This window comes from Schistocerca gregaria, chromosome 6 (assembly GCF_023897955.1).
Source record: "Schistocerca gregaria isolate iqSchGreg1 chromosome 6, iqSchGreg1.2, whole genome shotgun sequence".
Lineage (NCBI taxonomy): Eukaryota > Metazoa > Arthropoda > Insecta > Orthoptera > Acrididae > Schistocerca > Schistocerca gregaria.
This window is the reverse complement of record NC_064925.1, coordinates 542,095,111-542,123,089: the sequence shown is the minus strand read 5'-3', so window position 1 is coordinate 542,123,089 and position 27,979 is coordinate 542,095,111. Positions and strand designations below refer to the sequence as shown.

The 27,979-nt window shown below is 38.7% G+C and overlaps 1 protein-coding gene across 1 annotated transcript in view; it reads left to right on the top strand.

Annotated features, from left to right (window-relative positions):
- Positions 1-27,979, top strand: part of LOC126278931 (dynein axonemal heavy chain 1-like) — an 825,957-nt gene that overhangs the window by 131,308 nt on the left and 666,670 nt on the right. The window contains 3 exon segments of the mRNA XM_049979209.1: positions 495-720; positions 10,789-10,932; positions 18,657-18,899. Coding sequence (XP_049835166.1) covers positions 495-720; positions 10,789-10,932; positions 18,657-18,899 — 613 coding nt within the window.

Genomic DNA, 27,979 nt, shown 5'->3' with positions numbered 1-27,979 from the left:
CTCAAATCATACTGTTAATAAAAATGATGCATAACTGTGACAGAGAGATTTGTGAGGTAGTTGATGATTGTCGGGGAGAAATTGAGAGAGATTCATTCATACAGAGACTCCTCAAATCTGTTTTTTTATAATCCTGCAAAAGCCACAGTTAATTGAAAACACAGTGCATATTATTTATATTTTGCATTCATTCTGTTGTAATAAGCAGATTTTACATTTGATGAGTGGCCATTGCTTAGCTTGATCTCTCTCTCCCTCTCTCTCTCTCTCTCTCTCTCTCTCTCTCTCTCTCTCTCTCTCTCTCTCTCTCTCTCTCTCTCTCCCTCTCTCCCTCCCTCCCTCTCTCCCTCCCTCCCTCCCTCCCTCCCTCCCTCCCTCCCTCCCTCCCTCCCTCTCTCTCTCTCTCTCTCTCTCTCTCTCTCACACACACACACACACACACACACACACACACACACAGAGACAGTCTTTTAATGTGTTAATTTTTGTTCCAGTGAATATGAATCAGAAAAACATGAAGCTGATGAAATCAAAGATCAAATTTCACTACTAGCCAAACTAAAGAAGCATTTGGAACTTACTCTACCAGAACGAATTTGGATTGGGCCTTTCATTGTCATCATAGACCCACTGAAAAAATTCCTTGTAAACAAGAGGCAAGACTTGTATGCAAAAATGCTGGAAAGTTTTGCAACTCGACAGAGAGAAGCTATTGAAGATGTAAGGAATCATTTTTAAACAAGGACACCACCTACAAATATTGTTACTGTTGTTTGTCTCTGAGAAAAATTCAGATACCTTGTAAGAGTTGTCTGAATTTTTCCCATTTCTAAACTGATAATAAGTGTTAACAGTTGTCATTTTTGACTGTTCTTGTATCGATTAATTTTTAATGATCTTTAACTTGTAATATTTTGACATGTTGCATGCACAGGCATGTGTATCTGTGTGTGAGTGTATTTTTTAAATTTTTTATTAGGTGTTGCCATGCACTTTTGTACAATGATATATTGTAAAATATAATTTTAGTGCACTTTTAAGTAACTTTTAGAGACTCCAAATTATTTGCTGTATGCAGATTCCATGACCTCAGCTGCTTTGAGTATTAATGTGTTACCCGACTGTGACATAGAAAATTTTTTACCAGACTTGGGCCCAGAATGCTTGGCAAAAATTCTCCTATGTTACAATTGGATATAATGATTGCAGCTGAGGTAACTGAAATTTGCATTCAGTGAATAATTTGCCATAATCTTTCATATAGCTCCTGATCACCAAACCACGTGACTTTTGTAGTCCTAGTACACTAGTCTGTTTTTTTTTTTATGGAAATTCAGTGAAGTGCTACATATTTAAAGATGTATATATAACATGCCACATATGTTTATGAAATTTATAGACACTAATCTGTGATATAATACTTTACTAGCTTATTATAAAACACTATAAGATGCCTTCGTATCATCATCATTTATTACACTTAAACAGGTCAATTAGGCCCTGGAGAGAAGACAAAAATATACAGAAATGTAAACATAAATCCTAATAAAATGATCAACACATCCAGTCCACAAATCGTGACTAATTAGGATTGTAACATCACAAAAATTGCTTTCACATGTTCACCCATTTACTTCTGCCTCATGCATCCTCAATTCTGGCTGTTGGATCTGCCTCTTTCAGGGCCACTAAAGTTGTTTGCAGATAACCTTTTGTACAAAAGGCTGACCTGCTAATACTTTGTTAGGGAGAGTACCTCTGCTTAGAGAACATGTCGTGCCCACTGTAATCTTCCCCTTGCAGTCACTCTCCCAGTATCAGCTTTCTTAAACTCGTGATACAGATCTTCATTGTGTCTTCTTTTCCATCTTTCCATTTCTGTATTGTAAACTGCACCATAAATTTTCCTTCAAATCTTAAAATCCTCCATCGCCTGCGCAGTGCTCATGTCTCACAACCGTAAACTGTAACTGGTCATACTGTCATATACTTTCATGGGATACAATGTGTGACATTTATAGGTAGTTTAAACTGTCATAAACCCAGTTTGCATTTATTATTCTTTGTTGACTTTCCTTCTCTGTCTCACTTTTATTCAATCAATCTCCTTCACCCTCTTACTTCCAACTGCATGTCTCACCTTTTGGCAGCACAATGTTGAACAGAACAGGCCGCAAAGGATTGCCCTGTCTCAACCAGTTCTTAACTGTGAAGGGTGCTGACAGTCGATTTACAGAGCATATTTGGTAATTTTATTCATTGTAACAGCGTGATGTACTTCACTAGTATGCTGAACTCCTACATTATTTTCCAGAGGCCTATCTGATTAATGCTGTTGTATTTCTGCTGTAAGTCGCTGTAAGTCAATGAATGTGAGTTGTAGGTCTTTATCAAATTCATGAAACTCCTCCACCTCATTGTGAAGATGTGGGCATGTCTCACAACCATAGAATGTAACTGGTCATACTGTCATACTTTCCTGGGATGTGCCTACAGCCCCTCTGAGCAAAAAAAAAAAAACAAAACTAAATGATCGTATGGCATTTATTGGCCGGGATATCCCCTCCGTATTCCAAGTGTTTTTAGTTGACGCCACTTCAGTGACTTGCATGTCAATGATGATGAAATGATGATGGACATACAACACTCAGTCTCCTGTCGGTAATCAAACCCGGGCCCTCTTGTGTGGTATACTGTAACACTACGGCTGCACTATGGTGGCGGACTTAGTCGACTCAGTATCAGAGTGGTGTAAACTATATCCTGTCTTCAGCAGCAAGATCCTTCATATACCTTTCAGACCCACTGGCTACAATTGTGTACATTAAATTTTACTGTCTCTCAGGTGGAACAGATATATTTTTCCCCATTGGAAACCCCGTGTACACATTTGTGAATTTTCAATCATTTTATCATGTATAAGTGCTGCCAACTTTTGAGCTTCACTATAGCAGTGCACAGCAGCATTTGACTGCCAGAATACATGGAATTGGTTTGTTATATTCCACTGTATAAATGAATTATTAATGTTATATTGCATTGTAATTATTGAATGATCAGTTCACTTCTTACAGTAGCGAATATTTCAAAATTAGTTATTTAGACTATAAAAAGAAACCAAGTTTACAAATTATATTTTGAAAATGGGTACTTGTTTTTAGATCTTGCATCTAAAGTCATTAAAAATTACCTAACAACATTACAGCATAAAATTCAGGTCTGAAAGGGGAATACACTTTAAAATAAATGTTATGCCCTGTATATGTGTAAATTAGATCTAGAGTAGAAACATCAGTGTGTCATCCATCAAAACAGACAGCAAAATACCCAATATTGCTTTACGTGCAGAGTAAACCAAATTCGTCATACTAAATACAGAGACAGTGATGTGGCATTGTTCTCTAATAACCATGTGGGTTTATATAATTTCCTTGCTGGAAAACATTTTCTTTTCCGTGTGTAATGCCTTTTTCCATGCAGTATATGAGAGTTATTTCTTAAATGTATTGATTTACTGTAAGTGACTATAATGCATCTTCAGTTTCACACCATGTTTGTGTTGATGAAAATTCTGATGATGGTGAGAGAAAGTAGAAGACAGGAGTTAGTGTCAACAAATAGTCTAGCCCTGTCAAATAACACCACCAGGCTTAATATACCATCTGACAAAATCCAATCCAGATAATGACAGCTGTAGGAGACCTATAAGTATAAGTATCAGTGTAAGATCAAAAGAAATGCCATCTACAGGTGAGAGTATTTAGATCATCAGTACAGATCTGCGACTAAGGTTAGTCCTATTGAGTCAGCACAAGAACACTCTGTGAGAAACAGAATTGTATCAAGTAGAATTACTACTTTGTAGAGACCTGAGGACTTACATGATCTCAATTGGTCTTTTTAAAGAATGTCACATGTGGTATTTGTTCTGCCATAGCTGTTTCTCTCTCCTATAGTTTCATAATGTTGCAAATTGTTGTTGTATTACTCTCTGAGTACTTTTTTTAAGCATAGTGCATGTGTTTTGCTTTTCAAAAAGTGACAAAAATATTACAGTACTGACGGAAATGCTATTGGGTACAGGCTGTTCTCTGAATTAGGTAGAGCTCTCTGTTCCTAGCACAAGATACTGTAATCCTAAGAGTTATCCCTCCTTCATCCTGGTTTTTGTTTAGTTTGATTATTTAAGTGTAAAACAAGACACAATATTCTGCAGGGATATATTTAAGGAAGAGTTTAGTTTTAAACTGCATGATAGGTTTATAAGATTGGCCCCTCCCTCCAAGTATTCTTGTCATAATTCCTCTGTAAACATTGACTCATTGCTTATAGATCTTTGATGAAGTTCTTTTCTTAGGTGGTATATGTCTAAGTGGTCATTGTACTACATTGTCATCATTTGATCATAAAGATCAGATAAACAGTTGACTATTGGTTTTACATCTAAATCACTGAGCATTGTTGGACTCACTACTGTGGCACAGCTTTTGAATAGTTGTTCACCACAATATTCATAAACCTGAAGGGCCTGTGCTTCATCTTTTTCATCTATAACCACTCTCCCTTTCCTGTTATTGGTTCTACAGTGGTACAGTATTGGCATATATGCATCAAGGAGAATCTGTTAATTTTAGTGTTTCCCATGTTTTCTGATAGGCAGTGATCATTTCCTTTTCCTGTTTGGATATGAGAAGTTCACACTTTTTTAACGGAAGACCCTAAAATGCTTTATTTAATATCCATGAGCTCTTCAAATCTGTATTAGTTGATCTTGCTATTCGCTTTTTCAACTGCAACTGTATTTATTATGGAGCTCTGTTTTTCAGATGAATTGACTATTAATAAGTTTAATACGAGGATTGGAACTTAAATAGTGGCAACTATTTATTCACAACCAGTGCAAAAGAGTTAGATGTTTGCACCTGTTACTGTCCTTGAAAGTAGTCACCAGCATTGTGTAGAACCTGTTGCCAGCTATGTGGAAGGCGTAGTATACCGTTAAGAGAGCCTGTTTTGTTGATAGTGCGAATGGTGTGGTCTACTGCCTGTCGAATCTCTGGAACAATTCTGAAGCGAATGCCACGAAGCCAAAACTGAAACGCCAATCCAACGAATGGCATCATTATGGGTCGCTGTGAAAGTCAAAAGTGCATCAGAGCCCCAGTATGGTGAAAGTTATGGTGATTCTCCTGTACAGCTGTGATGGTGTTATCTTAATGAATTACATTCCTCCACAGCAGATCATCAGTGAACAGTATTACTGTTCATTTTTGGAGGACCACCTGTGACCAGCTTTGCGAAAGAAGTGGTGACACTTTCTGTGCAACCCACCCATCATTTTGCATGACAATGTGCGGGCACATACAGCACAAGCTGTGGCTGCTCTGTTCGGCTGATGGGACAGGAAAGTACTGTACCATCCACCATACCCCAGACTTATGTGCTTGTGACTTTGATTTGATTCCGAAGATGAAGGAACCACTTTGTGGCATTCGCTTCAGAACTGTTCCAGAGATTCGACAGGCAGTAGACAACTCAATTCGCACCATCAACAGAACAGGCTGTGCTAATGGTATACTACGCCTTCCACATGGCTGGCAACGGGTTCTACACAACGCTGGTGACTATATTGAAGTACAGTAACAGGTGCAAATGTCTAACTCTTTTGTATCAGTTGTGAATAAATAGTTGCCACTATTTAAGTTCCAACCCTTGTATTTTCCACAAAACATAAAAGTAAGAAGAATTTGCTATTTTGTGATCAAATATACTTTTTTAGCTATATGTTAACCACTTTTATAGGTGGTAGATAAGTAGTTAAAGATTGTTAACAGACTTTTTGGTTTATGGTGTCTTTAGTACACAATAGAACACTTGTATGTGGTACACAGTAAAACAGTGAAGTCTTGTGGATGCTGAGAAATTCAGGCCTAAGACAATGTATCAAGTTGCAATATCTGTTGGTTAAAGTTTTCAATAAGACAGTGACACCAACGAATGTAACTTCTGCATTTAGAAAAAAGTGGAATTAATCCACTTAATATCACATCCTTGCTGAGTTGGAGTTCTGTAAGTCTTCAGTTTCAGACCACTCTCTAAATTCGGATGACATGATTAATGCAGTAGAACCATCGGATTCAGATATATGTGTGATCTATCAACACACTTTAGAAGATAATATGCACAATGTTGAAGGCAGTTGTAGTTTACATGCCAATAACAGTAGCACCAGAATATTGTATATCTAACTGAAGGAGTTTCATGGTTTCCCAAAGACTCGTCTCGGAAATCAGCTGGACATTCAAAAGAGAGAAGCTTCATATGGACTACAGTGTCTGATAAATTGACCATTGAAGAAAAACCTTTAACGAAAGAGGAAAAATTAGAAGAAAAAGGAAAAGGAAGTGTGAAGAGGGCTGACGAGCAGAAAACTGAGCAACATGAAGATCAAAGGATTTCAAACAAAAGTAGTGAACAAAGTAGTAAAGATGAAAGTTATATGATAAATCAGACAGATCTTTTTAATTTTAACTGGAATGTTTTTATTTGTGACTATATTTTGGTAGCATTTCCAAAAGATATAATTTTGTAGCTAAAGTGTTGAAGCTAGTAGACAGTGATGATGAATATGAGGTCGTATTCATTCTAAAGAGTAAAACTTAGGGTAGGTGTGAGTAGGTCTCGCGCTCTTAATGGTTCTGTACAAATTTAATTTTGTATGTATATAGACAGTTCATCTATCCCATGAATTGAGAATCTCAACGATTTTTGGACGTTATTGACATCAATAATGGTAAGATAGCTGTTCTGGGAATTCCAGGTCTTTCGGGACTTGTAATTTCAAGTTTAAAGTTTCATAGGAAATAACAAGGAATATTTTTTTCACATGATATAATTACAAATTAACATTTGTTTTTTGTTTTTTCCCATATTTGTATTGTTTTAAACCATGCTTCTTGCCCGACTTCATGATTCAAGGTCACTGGGAAGTACCCTATAGGTTTCGATGATGAGTTTGTGAGCCTCAAATATGTGGCTTAGATGGCCTACCTCTTGATTTCATTGACTTAGATGCTTACATTTATTACACTGCCAAGGGATCATGGACGTGACATAAGTTTCAGCTTGTTACCGAACCTGTTTCTGAGAAAATGGTTCTTACCAGACAGTCAGTCAGTGTAATAACAAATGCCATAACAATTGTTTTTCACAAAATATAATTACATATTAACAATTTTTGGATTTTTTCTTCAGTTGTACTGCAGAAAGCTGCTTTTCGCTAAATTTTATCATCCTAAGTCAACAGGAAATATGCAATAGATTTTCAATCAGTGAGTTTGCAAGTGTTAAAATATGTGACATTAATTGCTGTGTCTTTTGGCTTCATTGATTTGGAAGCTTCATTGGCTTGGAAGTTTCCATTTTTACATGACCAAAGGATCATAGACCTTAGTGTGCATCGTAAATTTCTACTTCATGAATTGATCTGTTTCTAAGAAAAAGGGTTTATAATAGTCCGACAGACAGGTGGATGGACAACAAAATGAACATATACGGGTTCTGTTTATATCAATTGAGGTACAGAACCTTAAAAAATAACAAGTTTTGTTTCTCAGAAACAGAAGATACAGTGTATGTATAGCACAAGGACGCTAGGATGATTCTGCCTCCAGCGTTGATCATGGCTACTAAATGACTATCAAATTATATTTGATTTCTGATCAGTTTAGGTAATCTTGGTGTTTATTGAACAAAACTTAACCATTGTAGCTGTATTGAACTTATTCATTTATGTTGTATGTTTGATCTAAGCTCTTTAGGTGTTAATAAATGTAATAAATGATTAAGTTATAACTTTGTTATACAGTGAAACCTGCTTTTACGCTTTTCAAGGGACTTAAGAAAACTGGGGTAAGATGTAGGAAATAACGTTTTAAGCTTTAAAAGTTACTTAAAGGATACCCCCTTACACTTTACGCATGATATATGTACATAATAGGCCTCAAAAGACTTGTCAGGGACTTGTTTGTTATCTAATAAAGGTTTATTATCTAATAAAAACTGCTGATGTAACTGGAACTGTTAACTGTGGCTTCCTTGCCAGTTAGCTGTTCAAGCATTCAGATACAAATCATGCCATGTTGATGTGACAAATTAGGTGACAGGTAATGCATCCAAGTGTTTTCCTGAGTGATCTTGCAAGCTCTGCACGAGTGTGCTGCACTGCGTGCTTCATCTGTATTGTGTTTAAAATTAGCTTTTGGTAGTTCAGTGCGGAGTGAGTGGAGGGAAGCACAATTGCCAGTGTGTGGTCTGGTAATGATAATGCATGTCCTACTCAGTGAGGAACCTGGCAGGTTTCTTTGGTTGTGTGAATGGCAAGTTGCACAAGCTGGCTGATTTGGAATCTTTCACAAATGATTTTAAAGAAACTATTCAGTAATAAACTCTGATACTTGCATATCTTATAGCTTAATTAGTCAGCTTCATTATGACCTACTTATCATTCATTACTGGTCATAGTTATTATGATATTTTGATATTAGGTAAACTACAGCAAGAATTCTTAGAGTTTGCACTGAAAAATAGCCGTCTATTTGAATTTGTGGTTGGTGTGTGGTAGGTCATATGTTGGCTACATGTGAAATGTAGATAACATATTGAATTATTCTCTAAACTTGGAAGGACATCACTGTCTCCAAACTCAGGAAAATCGCATGTGTGTAGACTAGTCTGTCATGAACATATGTGGCAGTGAATAAGCCAGAATGAAATATTCATAACTCCGTCATGTCTCCAAAACAGTTTGAGATATGGAAACAAGATTGTGGCATACAATAGCACACAGACAGGAGAGTATTTTGCCATACAATTAATATGTGAATGTTTCATATCTACCACAATATTGAAGCAAATTCATAATTTTTCAATGAAGTAATTTTTCAATGAGGTAATGTAATTTTTAAGGACCATCAGTAACTGGTGAAATGAGAATAACTTTGGATTTTGTAACAAAATAAATGAAGTTACACTGCTTATTTTTATTCTGAGAGTGGGCATTTTCATCAAATTGATCCTTTCTTGCATTCAGTTGCTAGTTTAATAATACAGTGTTTCAGGATTCTGTTGCAATTTCAGCTGCATTTGGTGAGATGAATATTTGTAAACCATAGTGTGTTTTGGCAAAAGAAACAGATTTTAACATGGCAACAAGAGAAGTTCCGAATTATTCAAAACTCATAGTCCTTCATGAATCTTTAGTTGGTCTGGTCGGAGTGGCCGAGCGACTCTAGACGCTTCAGTCTGGAAACTGCATGACAGCTACGGTCGCAGGTTCGAATCCTGCTTCGGGCATGGATGTGTGTGTCATCCTTAGGTTAGTTAGGTTTAAGTAGTTCTGAGTTCTAGGGGACTGATGACCTCAGATGTTAAGTCCCATAGTGCTCAGAGCCATTTTTGAATCCATGGTTGACAACTCAAGATCTTATCTTGTGGTTTAACATTTGCAATGGCTTCTTTTGTCAGTATTTTAGCCTCATTGAGTGTAAACTACTTGCTGTTTTTTGCCACATTGCATTTCACGTAGGCCCATATATTCTCAGTCAGATTTAAATTAGCACTATATAGAAGAATCCTTATTAAACTATTAAACCGCTGGTGACGAGGTAGGGAAAACATCTCACCATTGGTGCTACATGGGTAGCTGTGTCAGGTCCCCTCCTGTGAGCCAAATGTCAAAAGTTGCAATAAAACTCACTATACAGCTCATCATACCACTTGAAGAGTAACACGATCTTCACATTAGTGTGAGCAACTATCTCAGTAAAGTGTGCGATGTCACCTTTAGTTGTGTAAGTGAGATTATGGTTAAAATTTGTTCTGTACTTTTCAACAATGGTTCCCCAAACAACCTAAAACAGGACATTTGGCTTAAAAATACTAGTTATCTGGTAATCCCTTCTGAAAAAGTACTGTACCAGGGTTAAATTTTGTGACGAAGCTCTTGTTAAATGTAGATATTTTCGAGTTGGAGGAGACCACTCACTGAAGAGCAGAAGTAATGAGTTCTCAATAGGCACACACAAAAGAACGAAAACTTGCTGATTTTCAGAAATATCTTTTGATGAGTTAGAGTAAAAAAAAAAAAACACACACACACACACACACACACACAGACGCCTGTGGTCCTACATGGTGCTGCCTGCACCAGGTATGACATTCCACTGCCATGACTAGTGCATTCTTGGCCTTGTTAAAGCTTTCTCCCTAAGACTTGACTTATACCTTATGCCCTGTAATACTAGACTGATTATGAACTTGTAGGGTTGTCTGGAATGTTTTTGACCACAGTCTGCAAAGCAGGCACTGTGACACAATATGCAGTTTTCCTGCAGACACTCAGATGTTTCCCATAATTCACCATCAGAGTTGAATTCAGGTTTTTGGTCTGTTACCTGTTATAATACAAACTACGAGACATTTAAGTCTGAAAGATGTCCTGCAAAGAATCCTCTTGTTTGTTTATTTGGGAAATTAATAAGAGATGAAACAGGTGTAGTTCTGAGGCCCCCTCCCCCCAGAGTTGTGTCTGTTCACAAGTAACCCTGTTGAAAGATATTTTGCAGAAACAAAGGCACCCAGCAAATTGGGCTGTTGACTTTATATACGAGAATGCAGCGCTGATGTCACTTGACTGATGTCAAATTGCAGTCCTGCGAGTTTTGCATCATCTACATATGTTACAGACAGATATAATATAAGTACCTAATTACATACCTTATTTTGCAGATATTGGATGAATTTAAACAAATATTTCGTAAGCTACTGGAGAAACCAAATTCGATAGAGCATCTTTTTGAAATAAAAGAATGGATGGAAACTGTACCAGTAACTGTGAAAAACCTGGAAGAAGCTACGAGAAAAATTGTGATAGTAAGTGGATAATTTTATTTGCAAGTTTTGACTATTTTCTTGTAAAGTGTCTTGAGATGTACTCGGTGTATTTCAAGTAACAGAAGAAAGTCCCACCAAAAAAATGAGTTAACACTAGAATGGAAGGATAGTGAGAAATAGTTCTTTAACATCTCATTACAAGTATATTGCTTTATCTTTTCTGTTCCTGATTTTTTGGCAGTATGAAGCACTGTTAGCCTTCTGCTAGTACTGAGCTGAATCATTTACAAACTCTCCACTTAATTTGTTTCTTGTTTTCCGTCTGTAAGTATCAATCCTAATAATGCTTAGTAACAAAAGAAGTATTAATATACTAGCTGGTCATTGCTTATCTGACTGTCCTTGACTGTCCTATCCCCTCTATATCTACATATCCTGTGCAAATTAACACACTTGTTCATTCACAAATTATGTTCTCAGTGGAACTTCGGTGATCCTCATCCTGTCCCATAAATTAAGTTGCACATCTTTGAACAAATGTTGATTCTTAACTTTGTATTTAAATTGAATAATTGAGTGTTACTTCGTAAAAATAGCACCTGCAACGAACCATACAAATGTTGGCGTGGTTCCTGCTTTCATGCGGTATGATCGTCCCCAATTGAACAGCTATGTCAGGAGGGTCAATATGGAGCTAGATCAGCTGCTTCGTGCAGCTACTTTGTAAGGCATAGGTTTGGACATGGCCTGCATCTCAATAGGAAAGGGAAGGGTAAACTGGGTGGGATGATACCAAAATCTTTAAGGAGGGGAGGGGGGGGGGCGTGAAACTCATGGGAGTACTTTTTTAGGGTAAGATCAGTGTCCAGTCATCCAAAATTGATTGAAATTAAGCTTAAAGAGAAGTTCAGACAGGCAGGTATTAGAGATGTTAAAATATCACAAGATTCTAATAATAGTACAGTGAAAAATAATGTTAGTATGTCGCAAGATTCACATAAAAGCACAGTGAAAAATTATGTTAGTATATAGCATCAGAATTAAGGGTATTTAAAAAACAAAGTAGATGAGCTTCTTGTTTGTTTAGAAGATTTAGAAACTGAGCATGGAATACATGTACTATGCCTGTCTGAACAACATATAGCCACAGGTATGAAAATGGTAAATGTAGTTGGATACAAACTTTCAGCACATTGTAAGTAGAGACACTATGGAGAGGAGTTGCCATATATGTTAAAATCTGTCGTAGTGTGAAAAATTTGGAATAAAAAAAATGCATAGAGCAACATATAGAAGCATGTGCGTGTGAGCTTAAACTAAATTATGGCACCTGTATAATGTAGCTGTATATAGGTCCCCATTGGGAAATTTTCAACTATTTTTGAAAAAAACTTGGATTCTTTGTTGTGCTATCTGTCAGACAGAGGAAAGCTAATTGTTGTTTGTAGGGATTTCAATGTAGATTTTCTGGAAGAATCCGCTAGAGAGCTTGACCTTGAAGTATTACTTGGTTCTTTCAATTTGACATCAGTTATTGATTTTCCTACTCAGGTGGTACAGGAAAGCAACACACTGATACTGTTTTCACAGACCAAGATAAATTTAATCAAATAAGAACTTTTCCTGTTAAGAATGGTCAGTCTGATCATGATGCACAGCTAACTACTGTATATGACGTAACTCCATACAATAATGCGAAACAGCCCTCCAAAATAGTGCATTCAATAAACAATTTCACAATTCAAAATTTTAGGGAAAGCTTGCAACAGTTAGACTGGGGTGAGGTGTTCAGGGAACATGATGCTAATTTAAAATTTAACCTATTTCATGATACTTTTGTGAGTATGTTTGAAAACAGTTTCCCTAAGAAAACAGTGAAATATAATTAGAAGAACCTATGTAAAAAGCCATGGCTTATTGAAGGGATAAAATTATCTTTTGAAAAGAAAAGGGAAATGTATCATATAGCTTGGAGGAGTAATGATACCGAAACAGTGAAACATTATAAAAACTACTGCAATGTATTAAGAAAAGTTATTAAAAAGTCCAGAAGTACGTGCATTATGTTGAGATTAACACATCTGATAGTAAAATAAAACAATTTGGAATATTGTTAAAAGGGAAACAAGGAAACCAAGAGTACAGGAAGACTGTATTTCTATCAATCACATTGAAAAGTTTGTTAACAAGAAGTCAGAAGTAGAAAACATTTTTAATAATCATTTTTAAGTGTTGTAGAGAAAATAGGATCCAGCTGTTCAGTAGAAAATGCAAGGCAGTATATGGAAGAGGCAGTACCAATGAAATTTGATAAAATTGAAATTCAACCCACCTCTCTCACTGAAATTAGAAAAATAATAAATTCACTCAAAAGTAAAACCACACATGGAATTGATGGCATTTCCAGCAGAGTACTAAAAGCTTGTTCCCAACAAATAAGTAGGATTCTCAGCCACTTATGTAGAAACTCACTGAAACAGGGCATTTTTCCAGATAGACTGAAATATGATATTGTTACACCATTGCCCAGTCTCACTTATGAAATATGATATTGTTACACATTGCCCAGTCTCACTTATGACAGCTTTATCCAACATTTTTGAAAAAGTAATGTATTCAAGAGTAGCATCACATATTTGTAAAAATGAAGTACTAACAAAATGTCAGTTTGGTTTTCAGAAAGGCTTTTCAACAGAAAATGCTATATCAGCTTTCACTGAAGAAATATTAAATGCATTGAATCACCGAACACCACTCATTGGGATAGTTTGCGATCTCTCAAAGGCTTTTGATTGTCTGACTCATGAAATCGTTCTAGATAAGCTTAAGTATTGTGGTATGAGTGGGACAGTGCACAAATGGTTTAATTTACACTTAACTGGAAGAATGCAGAAGGTTGAAATTAACAGTACAGATAATCTCCAAAAATCAGCAAAGTCCTCTAACTGGGGAGGTATCAAGAATGGTGTCCCACAGGGTTCAGTCTTGGGTCCCTTATTGTTCTTAATATAACGACTTGCCACTCTATATTCATGAAGATGAAAAGCTAGTTCTTTTTTCTGATGATACAAGTATAGTAATCACACTCAACTAGCAAGAATCAGCTGAGGAAATTGTAAATAATGTCTTTCAAAAAATTATAAAGTGCTTCTTTGCAAAAGGACTCTCACTAAATTTTGAGAAAACACAGTTTATACAATTCTGTACAGCAAATGGCATAACATGATTGATAAATGTATACTATGATTAGAAGTCTGTTGCTAAGGCAGAATACTCAAAATTTCTGGGTGTGTGTATGATGAGAAATTGAACTGGAAAAAACACAATGATGATCTGCTGAAATGGTTAGGTTCAGCTACTTATGCTATCAGGGTTATTGCAAGTTTTGGTGATAACCATATCATACCTGTTTTGATTCACTGCTTTCATAAGGCATCATATTTTGGTGTAATTTGTCATTAAAAGAGAGAGTATTCATTGCACAGAAGCATGTGATCAGAATAATAGCTGGATCACCTTGCAGATATGTATTTAAGGAACTCGGGATAGTCACAGTATCTTCGCAATACACATATTCACTTATGAAATATGTCATTAATAACCCATCCCAATTCAAAAATAACAGCGAAGTGCATAGCTACAACACTAGAAGAAAGTATGATCCTCACTGTTCTGGATTAAATCTCACTTTGGCACAGAAAGGGCTAAATTACGCTGCCACAAAAATCTTTGGTCATTTGCCAAATAGATAGCCAACCAACATTTGTAAGCAAATTAATAGAATTTCTGAATGACAGCTCCTTCTGCTCAATAGATGAATTCTTAGATATGAAGTACTAACTGTAAAAATAAATAAATAAATAAAATAAAAATAAAAAAATAATTATTTTGTGTATAGAAAACTTATGTTAAAGTGACATGTTCCACATCATTACAAAATGTTTTATTCATGATCTATGGAACAAGGATTAATGTATGTATGTATTTCTCATTTTAATGAAGCAACTCTGTAAATAAAAGTACAGCTTTATATGAGGAGAAATCAGAATACAGTGGAAATACACACATGTGCCCATCTCGTTTCTACATTCTTGTTTCATACAAAATTTCTAAAAGTGGATAAGTTAAGATTTCTTATTACTTGGTAATAACTATGGCTGTGTAATGTTACAGTGCTTTAAAAGTGCATTAGCAAAATCTCCAAAAGTTAAATAGTTACCATAGTGATAGTTATGCCATTGGGAAGCGTTTTTAATAGAAATTAAGCTAAAATATTAAATAAAAAAGTATATAGGATGTGCATTGAAATTTTTGAAAATTAAATATTAGATACTAAAATAATTTTCCAGTGCCAAACTCATATAAATAGTATATCAGTAGAAATGTGATACACTGTTTATTGTGTGTGGATATTCAGGAATGTTGAAATTTAAGAGAAAACTTGTGTTATTTACAGAAATGCACTGAATGCTGTGACAAAACATTAACAAATATTCTTTGTTAGTGGCAGGAATTTTAAAGAAATTGTATATTCATTAATCCATCATTGTTGTACATCATTGACTTTAGGCAGGATATTGAACAGGTCAAACATAATGCGCACTATTAGTGGAAAAGAGAAATATTACAATTTAGTTGATTACCCAACATTTAAGGAAAAATGACTGTTTCTACATGTCTATAAATTCTTGACAAAATAGAAACAGTGCTATATCAGGAATGGCTTTAAAGTAATTTTAATTATCGATTTAAAAGCTTGTTTCTTTTGATATGTTGTTCTTTTTTCTGGTAGGATGATGTGATAAATACTTGATGTGTATTTGATTTTCCTGTGATACAGTAATGTGTGTGTCCTTGTTATGTATTAGCCTGCTGGTTTTATTGAGGCTGTCTGTGGCGAGTAAAAGCTTTCAAGGTCAAATAAATATGGAATATTTTTACCAGTAAATTCATTAAAGGGAAATTCATAAAAACTCCATTTTTGAGATTACTAATTATCCTCAACCCCCTCTTTGTTTGAATTTTAAATATGTTTGTGCTCTGAGCAGGGCTATCCCAGAAAATAATTCCATAGCTAAGCAGTGAATTGACACTGTGCACATAATATGCTTGTGGCATTATTTGTTGGCTGGTTGTAGATGTTAATTTCTATAATATTGTCCTCAAATACATTGCCCTTGTATACACCCTCGATATACTCCCTCCACCTCTCTGCTTTCCCTTCTTTGCTTAGAACTGGGTTTCCATCTGAGCTCTTGATATACACTCCTGGAAATGGAAAAAAGAACACATTGACTCCGGTGTGTCAGACCCACCATACTTGCTCCGGACACTGCGAGAGGGCTGTACAAGCAATGATCACACGCACGGCACAGCGGACACACCAGGAACCGCGGTGTTGGCCGTCGAATGGCGCTAGCTGCGCAGCATTTGTGCACCGCCGCCGTCAGTGTCAGCCAGTTTGCCGTGGCATACGGAGCTCCATCGCAGTCTTTAACACTGGTAGCATGCCGCGACAGCGTGGACGTGAACCGTATGTGCAGTTGACGGACTTTGAGCGACAGCGTATAGTGGGCATGCGGGAGGCCGGGTGGACGTACCGCCGAATTGCTCAACACATGGGGCGTGAGGTCAACACAGTACATCGATGTTGTCGCCAGTGGTCGGCGGAAGGTGCATGTGCCCGTCGACCTGGGACCGGACCGTAACGACACACGGATGCACGCCAAGACCGTAGGATCCTACGCAGTGCCGTAGGGGACCGCACCGCCACTTCCCAGCAAATTAGGGACACTGTTGCTCCTGGGGTATCGGCGAGGACCATTCGCAACCGTCTCCATGAAGCTGGGCTACGGTCCCGCACACCGTTAGGCCGTCTTCCGCTCATGCCCCAACATCGTGCAGCCCGCCTCCAGTGGTGTCGCGACAGGCATGAATGGAGGGACGAATGGAGACGTGTCGTCTTCAGCGATGAGAGTCGCTTCTGCCTTGGTGCCAATGATGGTCGTATGCGTGTTTGGCGCCGTGCAGGTGAGCGCCACAATCAGGACTGCATACGACCGTGGCACACAGGGCCAACACCCGGCATCATGGTGTGGGGAGCGATCTCCTACACTGGGCGTACACCTCTGGTGATCGTCGAGGGGACACTGAATAGTGCACGGTACATCCAAACCGTCATCGAACCCATCGTTCTACCATTCCTAGACCGGCAAGGGAACTTGCTGTTCCAACAGGACAATGCACGTCCGCATGTATCCCGTGCCACCCAACGTGCTCTAGAAGGTGTAAGTCAACTACCCTGGCCAGCAAGATCTCCGGATTTGTCCCCCATTGAGCATGTTTGGGACTGGATGAAGTGTCGTCTCATGCGGTCTGCACGTCCAGCACGAACGCTGGTCCAACTGAGGCGCCAGGTGGAAATGGCATGGCAAGCCGTTCCACAGGACTACATCCAGCATCTCTACGATCGTCTCCATGGGAGAATAGCAGCCTGAATTGCTGTGAAAGGTGGATATACACTGTACTAGTGCCGACATTGTGCATGCTCTGTTGCCTGTGTCTATGTGCCTGTGGTTCTGTCAGTGTGATCATGTGATGTATCTGACCCCAGGAATGTGTCAATAAAGTTTCCCCTTCCTGGGACAATGAATTCACGGTGTTCTTATTTCAATTTCCTGGAGTGTATTTTCATGGAGCAGCACAGCCTTGAGTGTTTTTGACAGATTACTCGCATGTGTATCCAGTTCAAGTTCTGCTGAACCCATCGACCCAAGAACAAAGTCAGATTTAAAGCAGATGCAGCAGATGAAATAAATGGAAGGAAGTTCACATTTACTGTTCTTTCAGTGTTTGCAATTAATTTGTTTATGTTAAATAAATACTGACAAAGAGATAGAGGGGCTGGCCGGTACTTAACCTCAGCTCGGTACAGCCGACAGATACACAAAGCAGAACTCTGCCAAAACTGATATCTTTGGCTTCCCTCTGACAACCATGCCTCCATCCTTGGTACCCTCCCTGTTTACCTTTCCATGTTGCTTCATAACATGGGTTGCGAGTAATTGAATCCACTTTCCCTTCTTCCCCTTTTTTCCCCTCTCTCCTCCCTGATGAAGGAACAAAGTTCCGAAAACTAGGAATGTAAATTTTCTGTTCTGTTTTGTGTATCTGTCGGCTGTACTGAGCTGAGGTAAGTACTGGCCATCCCCTCTATCTCTTTGTTAGTATTTGTTTCACATCTTTATGTGAGATTTTCCATTAATCATTTGTTTTTGTTAAAGCAGTTGGAGAATCAAGCTTGGTCTTAAACCTTGAGGTACTTCATTTTCTGACTTTAACATTGGACTTTTACTTCCATGAAATGTCTGCAGGTTTCCAGATGTAAAAATAAAACAGCAGGAGAATATTTTATGTTCTGAAGATGGCATTAACCAAAACCGTTAATAGTGGATTGTAAAAAAAAATTGTGTGGTCGAGCCGGAGCTTTATGAAGAAAGTGCTACAGAATGATCACAGACACATTACAGACTTTGTCTTCAATTGATAAATGTTTGTTAATGCCTTCTTTGTTAAAATACCGCTCTTAATTTGTGCATTAAATTTATCTTCACAGCTGTTTCCAGTTGAATCATTAAATTTATCTTTACAGCTATTTCCAGCTGATTCAAAATTCTCTGTTCTCAGACAGGTATCAACATAAATTTTCATTTTTTCATTATTCTTAGCAAAAAAAATTACAAATAGATGACTTTTGTTCATAGGAGTATGATATATTTGACCATTTCTGGTACTCGTTGTCTCAAGAAGATTTTGAAAGCAAATGGGAAGCTGTTGGATGGCCTTTGCGAGTATATGAACAAATAGATGAGACAAATTTGTTCCATGAGGAGGAAATAGAAAGGCTTCACAAAATCCAAATAGAAGACGAATTTGCTTTGTATGCCAGACTTGAGCAGATAACAGTTCAAGTTAGTCAAATGGCCAGAGAGACTGATATAGCTAAGGTAATTTGAAGAGTGTTTAATATTGTGTTAAGCATGTTCTGTAGGTATATTTTAGACACCCTAATTGATTCTAAAGAAATAGAAACTTAGTAATAATAAGTTTTGAATGGTGATGTGTCTTTTCTTCAATTATATTTGTCTGTAATCAAACTAGTAATCTAGTCAGTTGGTTTTCAAAACAGCCCAAAATTTGTAGAAGTTTTTTCTTCAATGTTCCTGAATGTCTTTTGGGGCTGAATCTGAAGTTCATGTTATCTGCTTTGTACGAACTCAGCTTCTCACCTCAGACTCCAGCTCTCATCTGAGATACGAGTATGTCTACAGAGTGGCAAGTGAAGTGTTTACCCTTTTCTGTGTTTTCCATGGAGTATATTTATTAAATTTTGTACGTGTTTGTCTGTTTAAGAGGGTTACTCTCACGTTTTCGTAAGGGTAAATTCATTCAGTCCATTGGTGACACGTCTAGGGGTACCAAGTCACATAGCTAGGATTGTCTGCTTTTATAGTCACTTCTTCAGTAGGTTTGTTAGGATGGACATGATGTGCACATGCTGTGTGTGGATGTAGGAGAAGCTGGCCACAGTTTGCGAATAGCTGAACATGCTGTTGGCTATGGTCAGTCGCCTTTAGGCTGCTTTTTCATGGTGTAGAGGTGGTGGAGAATCTGGCGCATTGTATGGGACACCTCAGGCATCACTTGTTTTGCACACAAACTCTGCTTCCAAGGCCCTTCCTAGTCCACCTCGATGTGGTGGATTCACTCTCACAACAGAGTGAGTGGCGGGTGGTAATGTGTTCGCGTTGCTCAAGCCGGAGAGCCATGACCACTCCTTCAGCAGGGTCTTAGCAGGCATGGTGATGGTGCGGAGGGGAGGTTGTTTACTGGTTATTGGGAGCTCCAATGTTAGGTGTGTTACGGAGCCCCTTACGCAGATACTGTTCGGGGCTGGAAAGAAAGCCAATGTGCGCTCGATATGTGCGCCGGGGGGCCTCATCTGAGATGTGGGGGCAGCCTAACCTGGTGCTATCGAGCATGCAGGGTGCAATCATCTGCAAGTTGTAGCTCACATCGACACAAATGACAAACGATGACTGTTGCATGGGTTCTGAAGCGAACCTCAGTTTGTACAGATGGTTGGTGGAGGTGGTGAAGACTCCTGGCCGCAGGAGCTTGCAATTTGCAGCATTATTCCCAGAGCTGATTGGGGTCCTTTGGTTTGGAGCCGAGTGGAGGGTCTCAACCAAAGGCTACGTCGTCTCTGTGGAAGTATTGACTGCAGATTTCTAGACCTGCATTATTGTATGACTCACCTTGATAGGCCAGTGGTGCACTACACAAAGGAAGCAGCTACTCAAGTGGCAGAGTACTTTTGGAGTGCACATGAGGGCTTTTAGGCAAGGCGGTAATTTGCTTGCTGTGAATCGACTGGCGAGTGTTCATTAGCACACGAATGAACATTCGATAGTTGATTCACAGCAAGGGAAGTCAAACAGCATTCACAATAAAGACACACTGACTGCAGAAGTTTTATCAGCAAACTGTCGAAGTATTTATAATGAAATTCCTGAATTTACTACCCACCAAGAAAGATCTAGCACTCAAATTATCCTTGGAACTGAGAGCTGGCTGAAACCCAAAGTGGAAAGCTCTGAGATATTTAATGAGTCATGGAACATATATTGCAAAGACAGATTAGTGGCTATAGGAGGGGCACTGTTTGTTGGCAAAAATGTTGTCTCCATTGATGTCGAAGTTGAGTGTGACAGTGAAATAATCTAGTCACATATAACAGGTGTAGGTGAAACTAAGTTAATTGTTGGATCTTTTGACCGGCTATCCAATTCTGCTATGACAGTTCTAGAGTCATTCAATGAAAGTCTACTGTCAGTAGTGTGTAAATACCAATATCATGCAATACTAGTTGGACATGACTTTAACCTGCTTAGAATGGACTGGGATGTCTATGGATTCATTTCAGGGGTTACGGACAGACAATCATGCAAAATACTTTTGAACATGTTTTCTGAAAATTGTCTTGAGCAGCTAGCCTGGTAGCCCTCACACAGTGAAAATGTCATAGACCTTGTAGCTACAAATACGCTGGACCTTATCGACAATGTCAGTATAGAAATGGGAATTAGCGATCATGATGTCATTATCACAACTAAGATTAAGAAAGTTAATAAATCGGTCAAGAAGGCTAGGAGAGAGTTTCTGATAGAAAGAGCAGACAAGCATTTATTAATATGTCACTTAGACAGTGCATTGGCATCACTTAGTTACAGTAAGATGGATGTATAGGAATTATGGGAACAGTTTTAAGTAGATAGTAAATCTTGGCCTGGGGAGTTACATGCCTAGTATGTGGATAAAGGACGGAAAAGACCCACCATGGTTTAATAATGAAATTCGGCGGGGGCTGAGGAAGCAGAGGCTGTTGCACTCTTGGTTCAAAATGGGATGCACAAATAACAACAAGCAAAGGTTAGTAGAGATTTGTGCAATTGTGAAAAGATCTATGCGCGAAGCATACAACAACTACTACTGTCACAGCTTAACAAAAGATATGACAGAGAACCCAAGAATGTTCTGGTCGTATATGAAATTGCTAAGTGGGTCTAAGGCTTCCTTTCATTTCCATGTTGACCAGTCTGTTGTGGCAATTGAAGATAATGAAACAAAAGCTGAAGTTTTAAATTTCACATTCAAGAAATTGATCACACAGGAGAACCGTTCAAACATACCATCATTTAACCATCAGACAGACTCCTGTATGGACGGCATAGAAATAATCAAACCTGGCACAGAGAAACAACTGAAAGATTTGAAAACAAATAAATCACCAGGTCCAGATGGAATCACAGTTAGATTTTACAAAGGGTACTCTATGGCATTGGCCGCTTACCTTGCTTGCGTTTATCGCGAATCTCTCACTCAACACAAAGTCCGAAGCGACTGGAAAAAATCTCAGGTGACGCCAGTATATAAGAAAGGTAAAAGAACAGACCTGCAAAAAATTACAGACCAATATTCCAAACTTCTGTTTGCTGCAGAACCCTTGAACATATTCTCAGTTCATATATAATAAACTTCCTTGAGGCTAAGGAGCTTATATCCACAAATCAGCTTGGTTTTAGAAAGTATCGCTGGTGTGAAACTCAGTTTGCCATTCTTTTGCAAGATATATTGAACTATGGGTGAAGGGCAACAGACAAATTCTATATTTCTAGATTTCTGGAAAGCATTTGACATGGTGCCCCATTGCAGGCTGTTAAAGGTATGAGAATATGGAATAAGTTTGCAGATATGTGAGTAGCGCAAGAACTTCTAAAATAATAGAACCAAGTATATGATCCTCGATGGCGGGTGTTTATCAGAGACAAGGATATCATCAGGAGTGCCCCAGAGAAGTTTGATAGGGCTGCTGTTGTTCTCGATACACATAATTGCTTTGGCTGACTGGGGGGTTAGCAATCTGTGATTGTTTTCTGCTGATGCCGAGGTGTACAGTAAGGTGTCAACGTTGAGTGACTGTAGGAAGATACAAGACAACTTGGGCAAAATTTCCAGTTGGTGTGATGAATGGCAGGTAGCCCTAAATGTAAAAAAAATGTAAGTTGATGCTGATGATTGGAAGAACAAACCAGTAATGTTTGGATAGAGTGTTACTAGTGTCCTACTTGCCACAGTCAAGTTGTTTAAATATCTTGGCATAACATTGCAAAGTGATATGAGGTGAAACGAGCATGTGACAACTGTGGTAGGGAAGGCAAACAGTCGACTTCAGGTTATTGGGAGAATTTTAGGTAAGAGTGGTTTACCTGTAAAGGAGAATGCACATAGGACCTATCTTGAGTATTACTTGAGTGTTTGGGATCTGCACTAGGTCGGATTGAAGGAATACATCGAAGCAATTCAGAGGCAGGTTGAACAACACATAAGTGTTACAGAGATGCTTCGAGTACTAAAATGGGAACCCTGGAGGGAAGGCGATGTTCTTTTCAAGAAACACTAGTGTGAAAATTTAGAGAACTGGCATTTGAAGCTGAGTGCCGGACAGTTCTACTGCTGCCAACATACATTGCACATAAAGACCACAACGATAAGGTACAAAAAATTAGGGCTCATACAGAGTCTTACAGACAGTCATTCATCTCTCATTCTATTTGCTAGTGGTACAGGAGAGGAAATAGCAAGTACTGGTACAGGGTACCCTCCACCATGCACCGTACGGTGGCTTGCAGAATATCTTTGTAGAAGTGGATGTAGATGCAGATGAACACAGAAAACTTAAAATTTTTCCTATTTCAGTTTTCTCTTGTATTTGGGGAACTACGTTTTTGCTTATGATGACCACTCTACACAGAATTACAGTAGACAACATTTTCCACAGAATCCACCAGTCAGGTTTGATTATCTGATGAGCGATATCGGCACTGGACCTTGCTGAAAAGCAATGATTTATTGGCCCTTCTGCAATAACGTCAAAAATGCCCACTTCCACCCCTAAAATTCTAAAAATATACATGTTATCAACAAAAAACCCCACACCTTTTGAAAGCACATTAAATCTACTGTAAGCGACATCAGTTTTCTCATAAGGCGGCTAGAAAAAAAAACTACGAAATATGCCTTTTGTACCTTACAGCCAAGTGACCCGTCCCTCCCACCTATATATCTCTCATTGGCGATAAACTTTTGGTGTGTTATGCTTGCAAGAGATTGTTTTGAATGAATTGATGGGAAAGCAAGTTTGTTGAAAACATTAACAGGTTATATTTGCATCATGTAAGGTACATGACACTGAAGAGGAAGAAGAATATGATGTCTGTATGTAAAATAAGTGAATGTCGAGCCTAGGATTGGTCATCTCTTTGAGTAGGTTCTCCATCTGGAAAAGAAAGAAGGCATTTAGTGACAGAATATGAGATACAAAAGCCATGTAACTTGTATATTGAACTGGTGCTAATGTCATGTGTGCAGTTCTTTCACTTGTCTCTGTTTGGCTGTTAGTGGCCCTGTCATTGTATCTTTGGGACTAGAAGGTTCAGATGAAGGATCCAGAACAAGGAAGCTCCAGGCAAAGTGTCAGACTGTGGAATATCTAGTCTGAACAGTGGGTTGTTGCTGTCCTTCAACTGAAAAATTTGTATTTGGATGATTAATGTTATGATAGGGAAAAAGTGATTCGTAAATATGCGTAATGCTGCAAATATCACAAGAATTAATACCTTCTGTCACCTCAGCTGCTTCGATAGTGATATTGCAAGAGGCCCATCCAGATCATCTTCTATATCAATATTGTCGTCGATGTTGGAGCGTGATCTTTCACATTGTTAACACTGTTTCATGTGAAACCGTCTTGCTCATGTATGCCCACACTGGTCTTCGCAATCTGTCTTGCATTCGCAAGATATAAGCTGAAGATGGCTCTCTGGAGCTGGGGGTTTCAGTGTTGTAGTGGGGAGCTAACCCTCTTTTTGTCACATTCCAGCCCCAATGGTCTGGATCCAAGTATTACAGTGTATGTGTAAGGCAGGGATTGGTCTTTCACCCCTACTTGCTTTTGAAGAAGCAATGACAGAAATAAAAGAATGGTTCAAGAGTGAAATTAAAATTCAAGGTGGAAGGATATCAATGATAAGATTCGCTGATGATATTGCTATCTTCGGGGAAAGGGAAGAGGAATTACAGGGCTTGCTGATTGGAATAAACAGTCTAATAAGCACAGAATATGGATTGAGACTATATCAAAGAAATATGAAAGCAATAAGAAGTAGCAGAAATGAGGACAGTGAGAAATTTAACATCAGGATTAGTGATTGTGAAGAAGATGAAGTTAAGGAACTCTGTTACCTAGGCAGCAAAATAACCCATGATGCATGGAGCAAGGGGGACATCAAAAGCAGAGTAGCACTGGTGAAAATGGCACTTCTGGCCAAGAGAAGTCTGCTAGTATCAATTGTAGGCCTTAATTTGAGGAAGAAATTTCTGAGAATGTACGTTTGGAGCATGACATTGTATGGTAGTGAAACTGTGGGCAAACCAGAACAGAAAGGAATCAAATCATTTGAACTGTTACAGCAAATAATCGAGGTTGGCATAGGAGAGGAATTTGCGGTAGGCTGCATCAAAGCAGACAGATGATTCAAAAAAAGGCATGGGGGATTTTTGTTGCCAGATTCATATGCTCAAGTTGGCACATTTTCTAACCAATTTGCGACTCGTGCATCAATTATATATAAAGTAAGTACAATAAAAGCATGACAGTTATGTTCGATGGGTACTCCCATGGACAGAAGAATACCAAGTCTATGGAGAGTTTGAGTAGGTTGAACGAAAAGCACTCTGTGGAGATACAATTTAGCAACACCACAACAGCAACAGTTTCACAAATGAATTTCTATCAATTGCAAAAAAGCAAGGATAGACAAATCACCAAGCTCATGGCAAAATGCAATGAATGTGGAATCACCTCCAAGCAGGCAGCTGATGATGGAGACACACAGATTAAGCAGATAGCAGAACACCTGGCTTTGGATCACAGGAGTGTTACAATTGTGGGGAAGATGTTGATCTTCTGGTCATAATGATGGGTCTCAAACTCGCCCCAGTGTATAGTTCCTAAAGCCAGGGAGAGGTACAGCTCCACAGCTCCTCTACTATCTGGGAAATGGAGAAGAATGTTGCCAACCACATTCTTTTCATCCACTCAACAAGTGGTTCTTATTCTATGTCTGCATTATTCAACAAAGGCAAGGTTAAATTTCTCAAGATCCCCTCCAAAAATCAGGATATTGAATCATACATTTCCCATTCAGTGATCATTCAGCACATCAAAAGGAAATAACAGCAGCTGGTAAGAAATTTCTAATTGACCTTTATGAATGGTAACCACCCAATTACTACACTCAGCAAGTTGAGGTATAAGCAGTATGTTACATCAGCATACAAGGCATCAACAAACATAGCTCAAAAATCTTCCATTGAAGCTGCAGCTCAATAACACACCTTCAGAGTTATCCACAAGAAACAGCAGTGGAGTGTAATGTGTGTGGATCTGGAACAGTTGGGGTGAGAGCAGACAAAAAATGGGTTGACTTCCCACTACCACACTGAAATCCCCTGTTCCAGAGAGATATGTTCAGCTTATTTCTTGCAGATGCCAGACAGAATCCCATGGATGGTGTGGGTGACAAGCAGTATTGTTCCGCATGAAACAGTGCCATCACTGTGAAGTGTTGTGCTCCAATGTCGATGACAATTTTGATATACATGTGGCATTTAATAAGTAATGCAACACATTTTTTTCTGAGAGCTGAAGGATTTTATTCAGATTTTCTCTACACCATACTATTTTCCACTCTTTTGGATGCAAAAACCCTAACTTTCAAAATACTCTCCGTTCAGTACAATGCCCTTATGCCATGTTACTGGGAGCGCCTTTACACCTTCATGGGTACCACTGTAATGGCCGATGCTGGAGCCATTGTTTTGTTGCATCAATAACCTCTCGATCATTCACATACTGCTTTCCATTGACTTCATTGGCCCAAACAGATGGAAGTTGGAAGGTGTGAGATCTGGACTGTATGTTGGATGAGTAAGAACAATCCATTGAAGTTTTGTGAGCTCCTCTCAGGTGTGCAGACCTGGATGAGACCTTGCATTGTCATGGGGAAGGAGAAGTCATTTGCATTTCTGTGACAATGAACATGCTGAAGTTAGTTCTTCAATTTCCTGATGGTTCCACAATACAATTCAGAGTTGATCATGCCCGCATCTCGTGGTCGTGCGGTAGCATTCTCGCTTCCCACGCCCGGGTTCGATTCCAGGCGGGGGTCAGGGATTTTCTCTGCCTTGTGATGGCTGGGTGTTGTGTGATGTCCTTAGGTTAGTTAGGTTTAAGTAGTTCTAAGTTCTAGGGGATTGATGACCACAGTAGTTAAGTCCCATAGTGCTCTGAGCCATTTGAACCATTTAGAGTTGATCATAGCACTATGAAGGAGGTCATCAAACAGAATAATGTGTCAAAAGACTATTTCCTTGACTACCAGCTGAGGATGTGGCTTTGATCTTTTTCTTCAGAGGAAAAGTGGTGTGGCGCTACACCATGGATTACCATCTTGTTTCCAGTTCAAAGTGAATGCATGTTTATTGACTTGATGATGTTCAACAAAAAATTGACATGATTAGCCTCATAATGTGCAATTCTGCACAGATGTTCCATTCATTACTCTTTATGGAGTCCTGTAGACAGTGAGCACTCAGCAGTCACACATCTCTGAGTATGCCAACTGGTGGATGAGTGTGTCAGCAGTACCAACAGATGTCTAGTTGTGCAGCCAGGTATTTGAATGTGATCTGTTGATTATCTCAAATGAGAGTGTCTACACTTTCCAACATTGCAGGAGTTAGAGCTGTTTGCGGCCGGCTAGTACGTGGGAGATTGGACGGGTTTGCCTAACCTTGTTGCGATGATGACAGATGCCTCGTCCAATGACTCAATTATTTTTGTTCACTGCCATGTCTCTGTACATGTTCTGCAAGTGCCCATGAATATCTGAAATGCTCTGGTTTTCACCAAAAGACACTCAATGACAGCTCGCTGATTGGAATGCTCCTCTGTTACGGATGCCGTTTTGAAGGTTAACATATGGCACCATCACCTATCAGAACTTTGTGAAACTGTAGGAAGGTGAAGTAGGAATATTCCATGATGACCCACAACAAATTCTACTTTTTTTCCAACCGAAATTGACTAAGAAAAGAAATATGTTGCATTACTTACTGAACACCCCTCATACAAACAAAGACCATCTGGACGAGCCACTGTCTGAAGCAGCTGAGGTAACAGAAGGTATTAATTCATGTAATATTTTATGCTTTATGCATCTTCAGAATCAGTTTTTATCGATCGTAACATTAACCCTTCACATACAAATTTTTCAGTTGATGGACAGCAACAACTCACTGTTCATCCTGGACTTTCCACAGCCCCTGACACTTTTCCTGGAGCTTCCATTGCTCAGGACCCTTCACCTGGACCTTCTAGTGCCAAAAATACATTGGCTGGTCC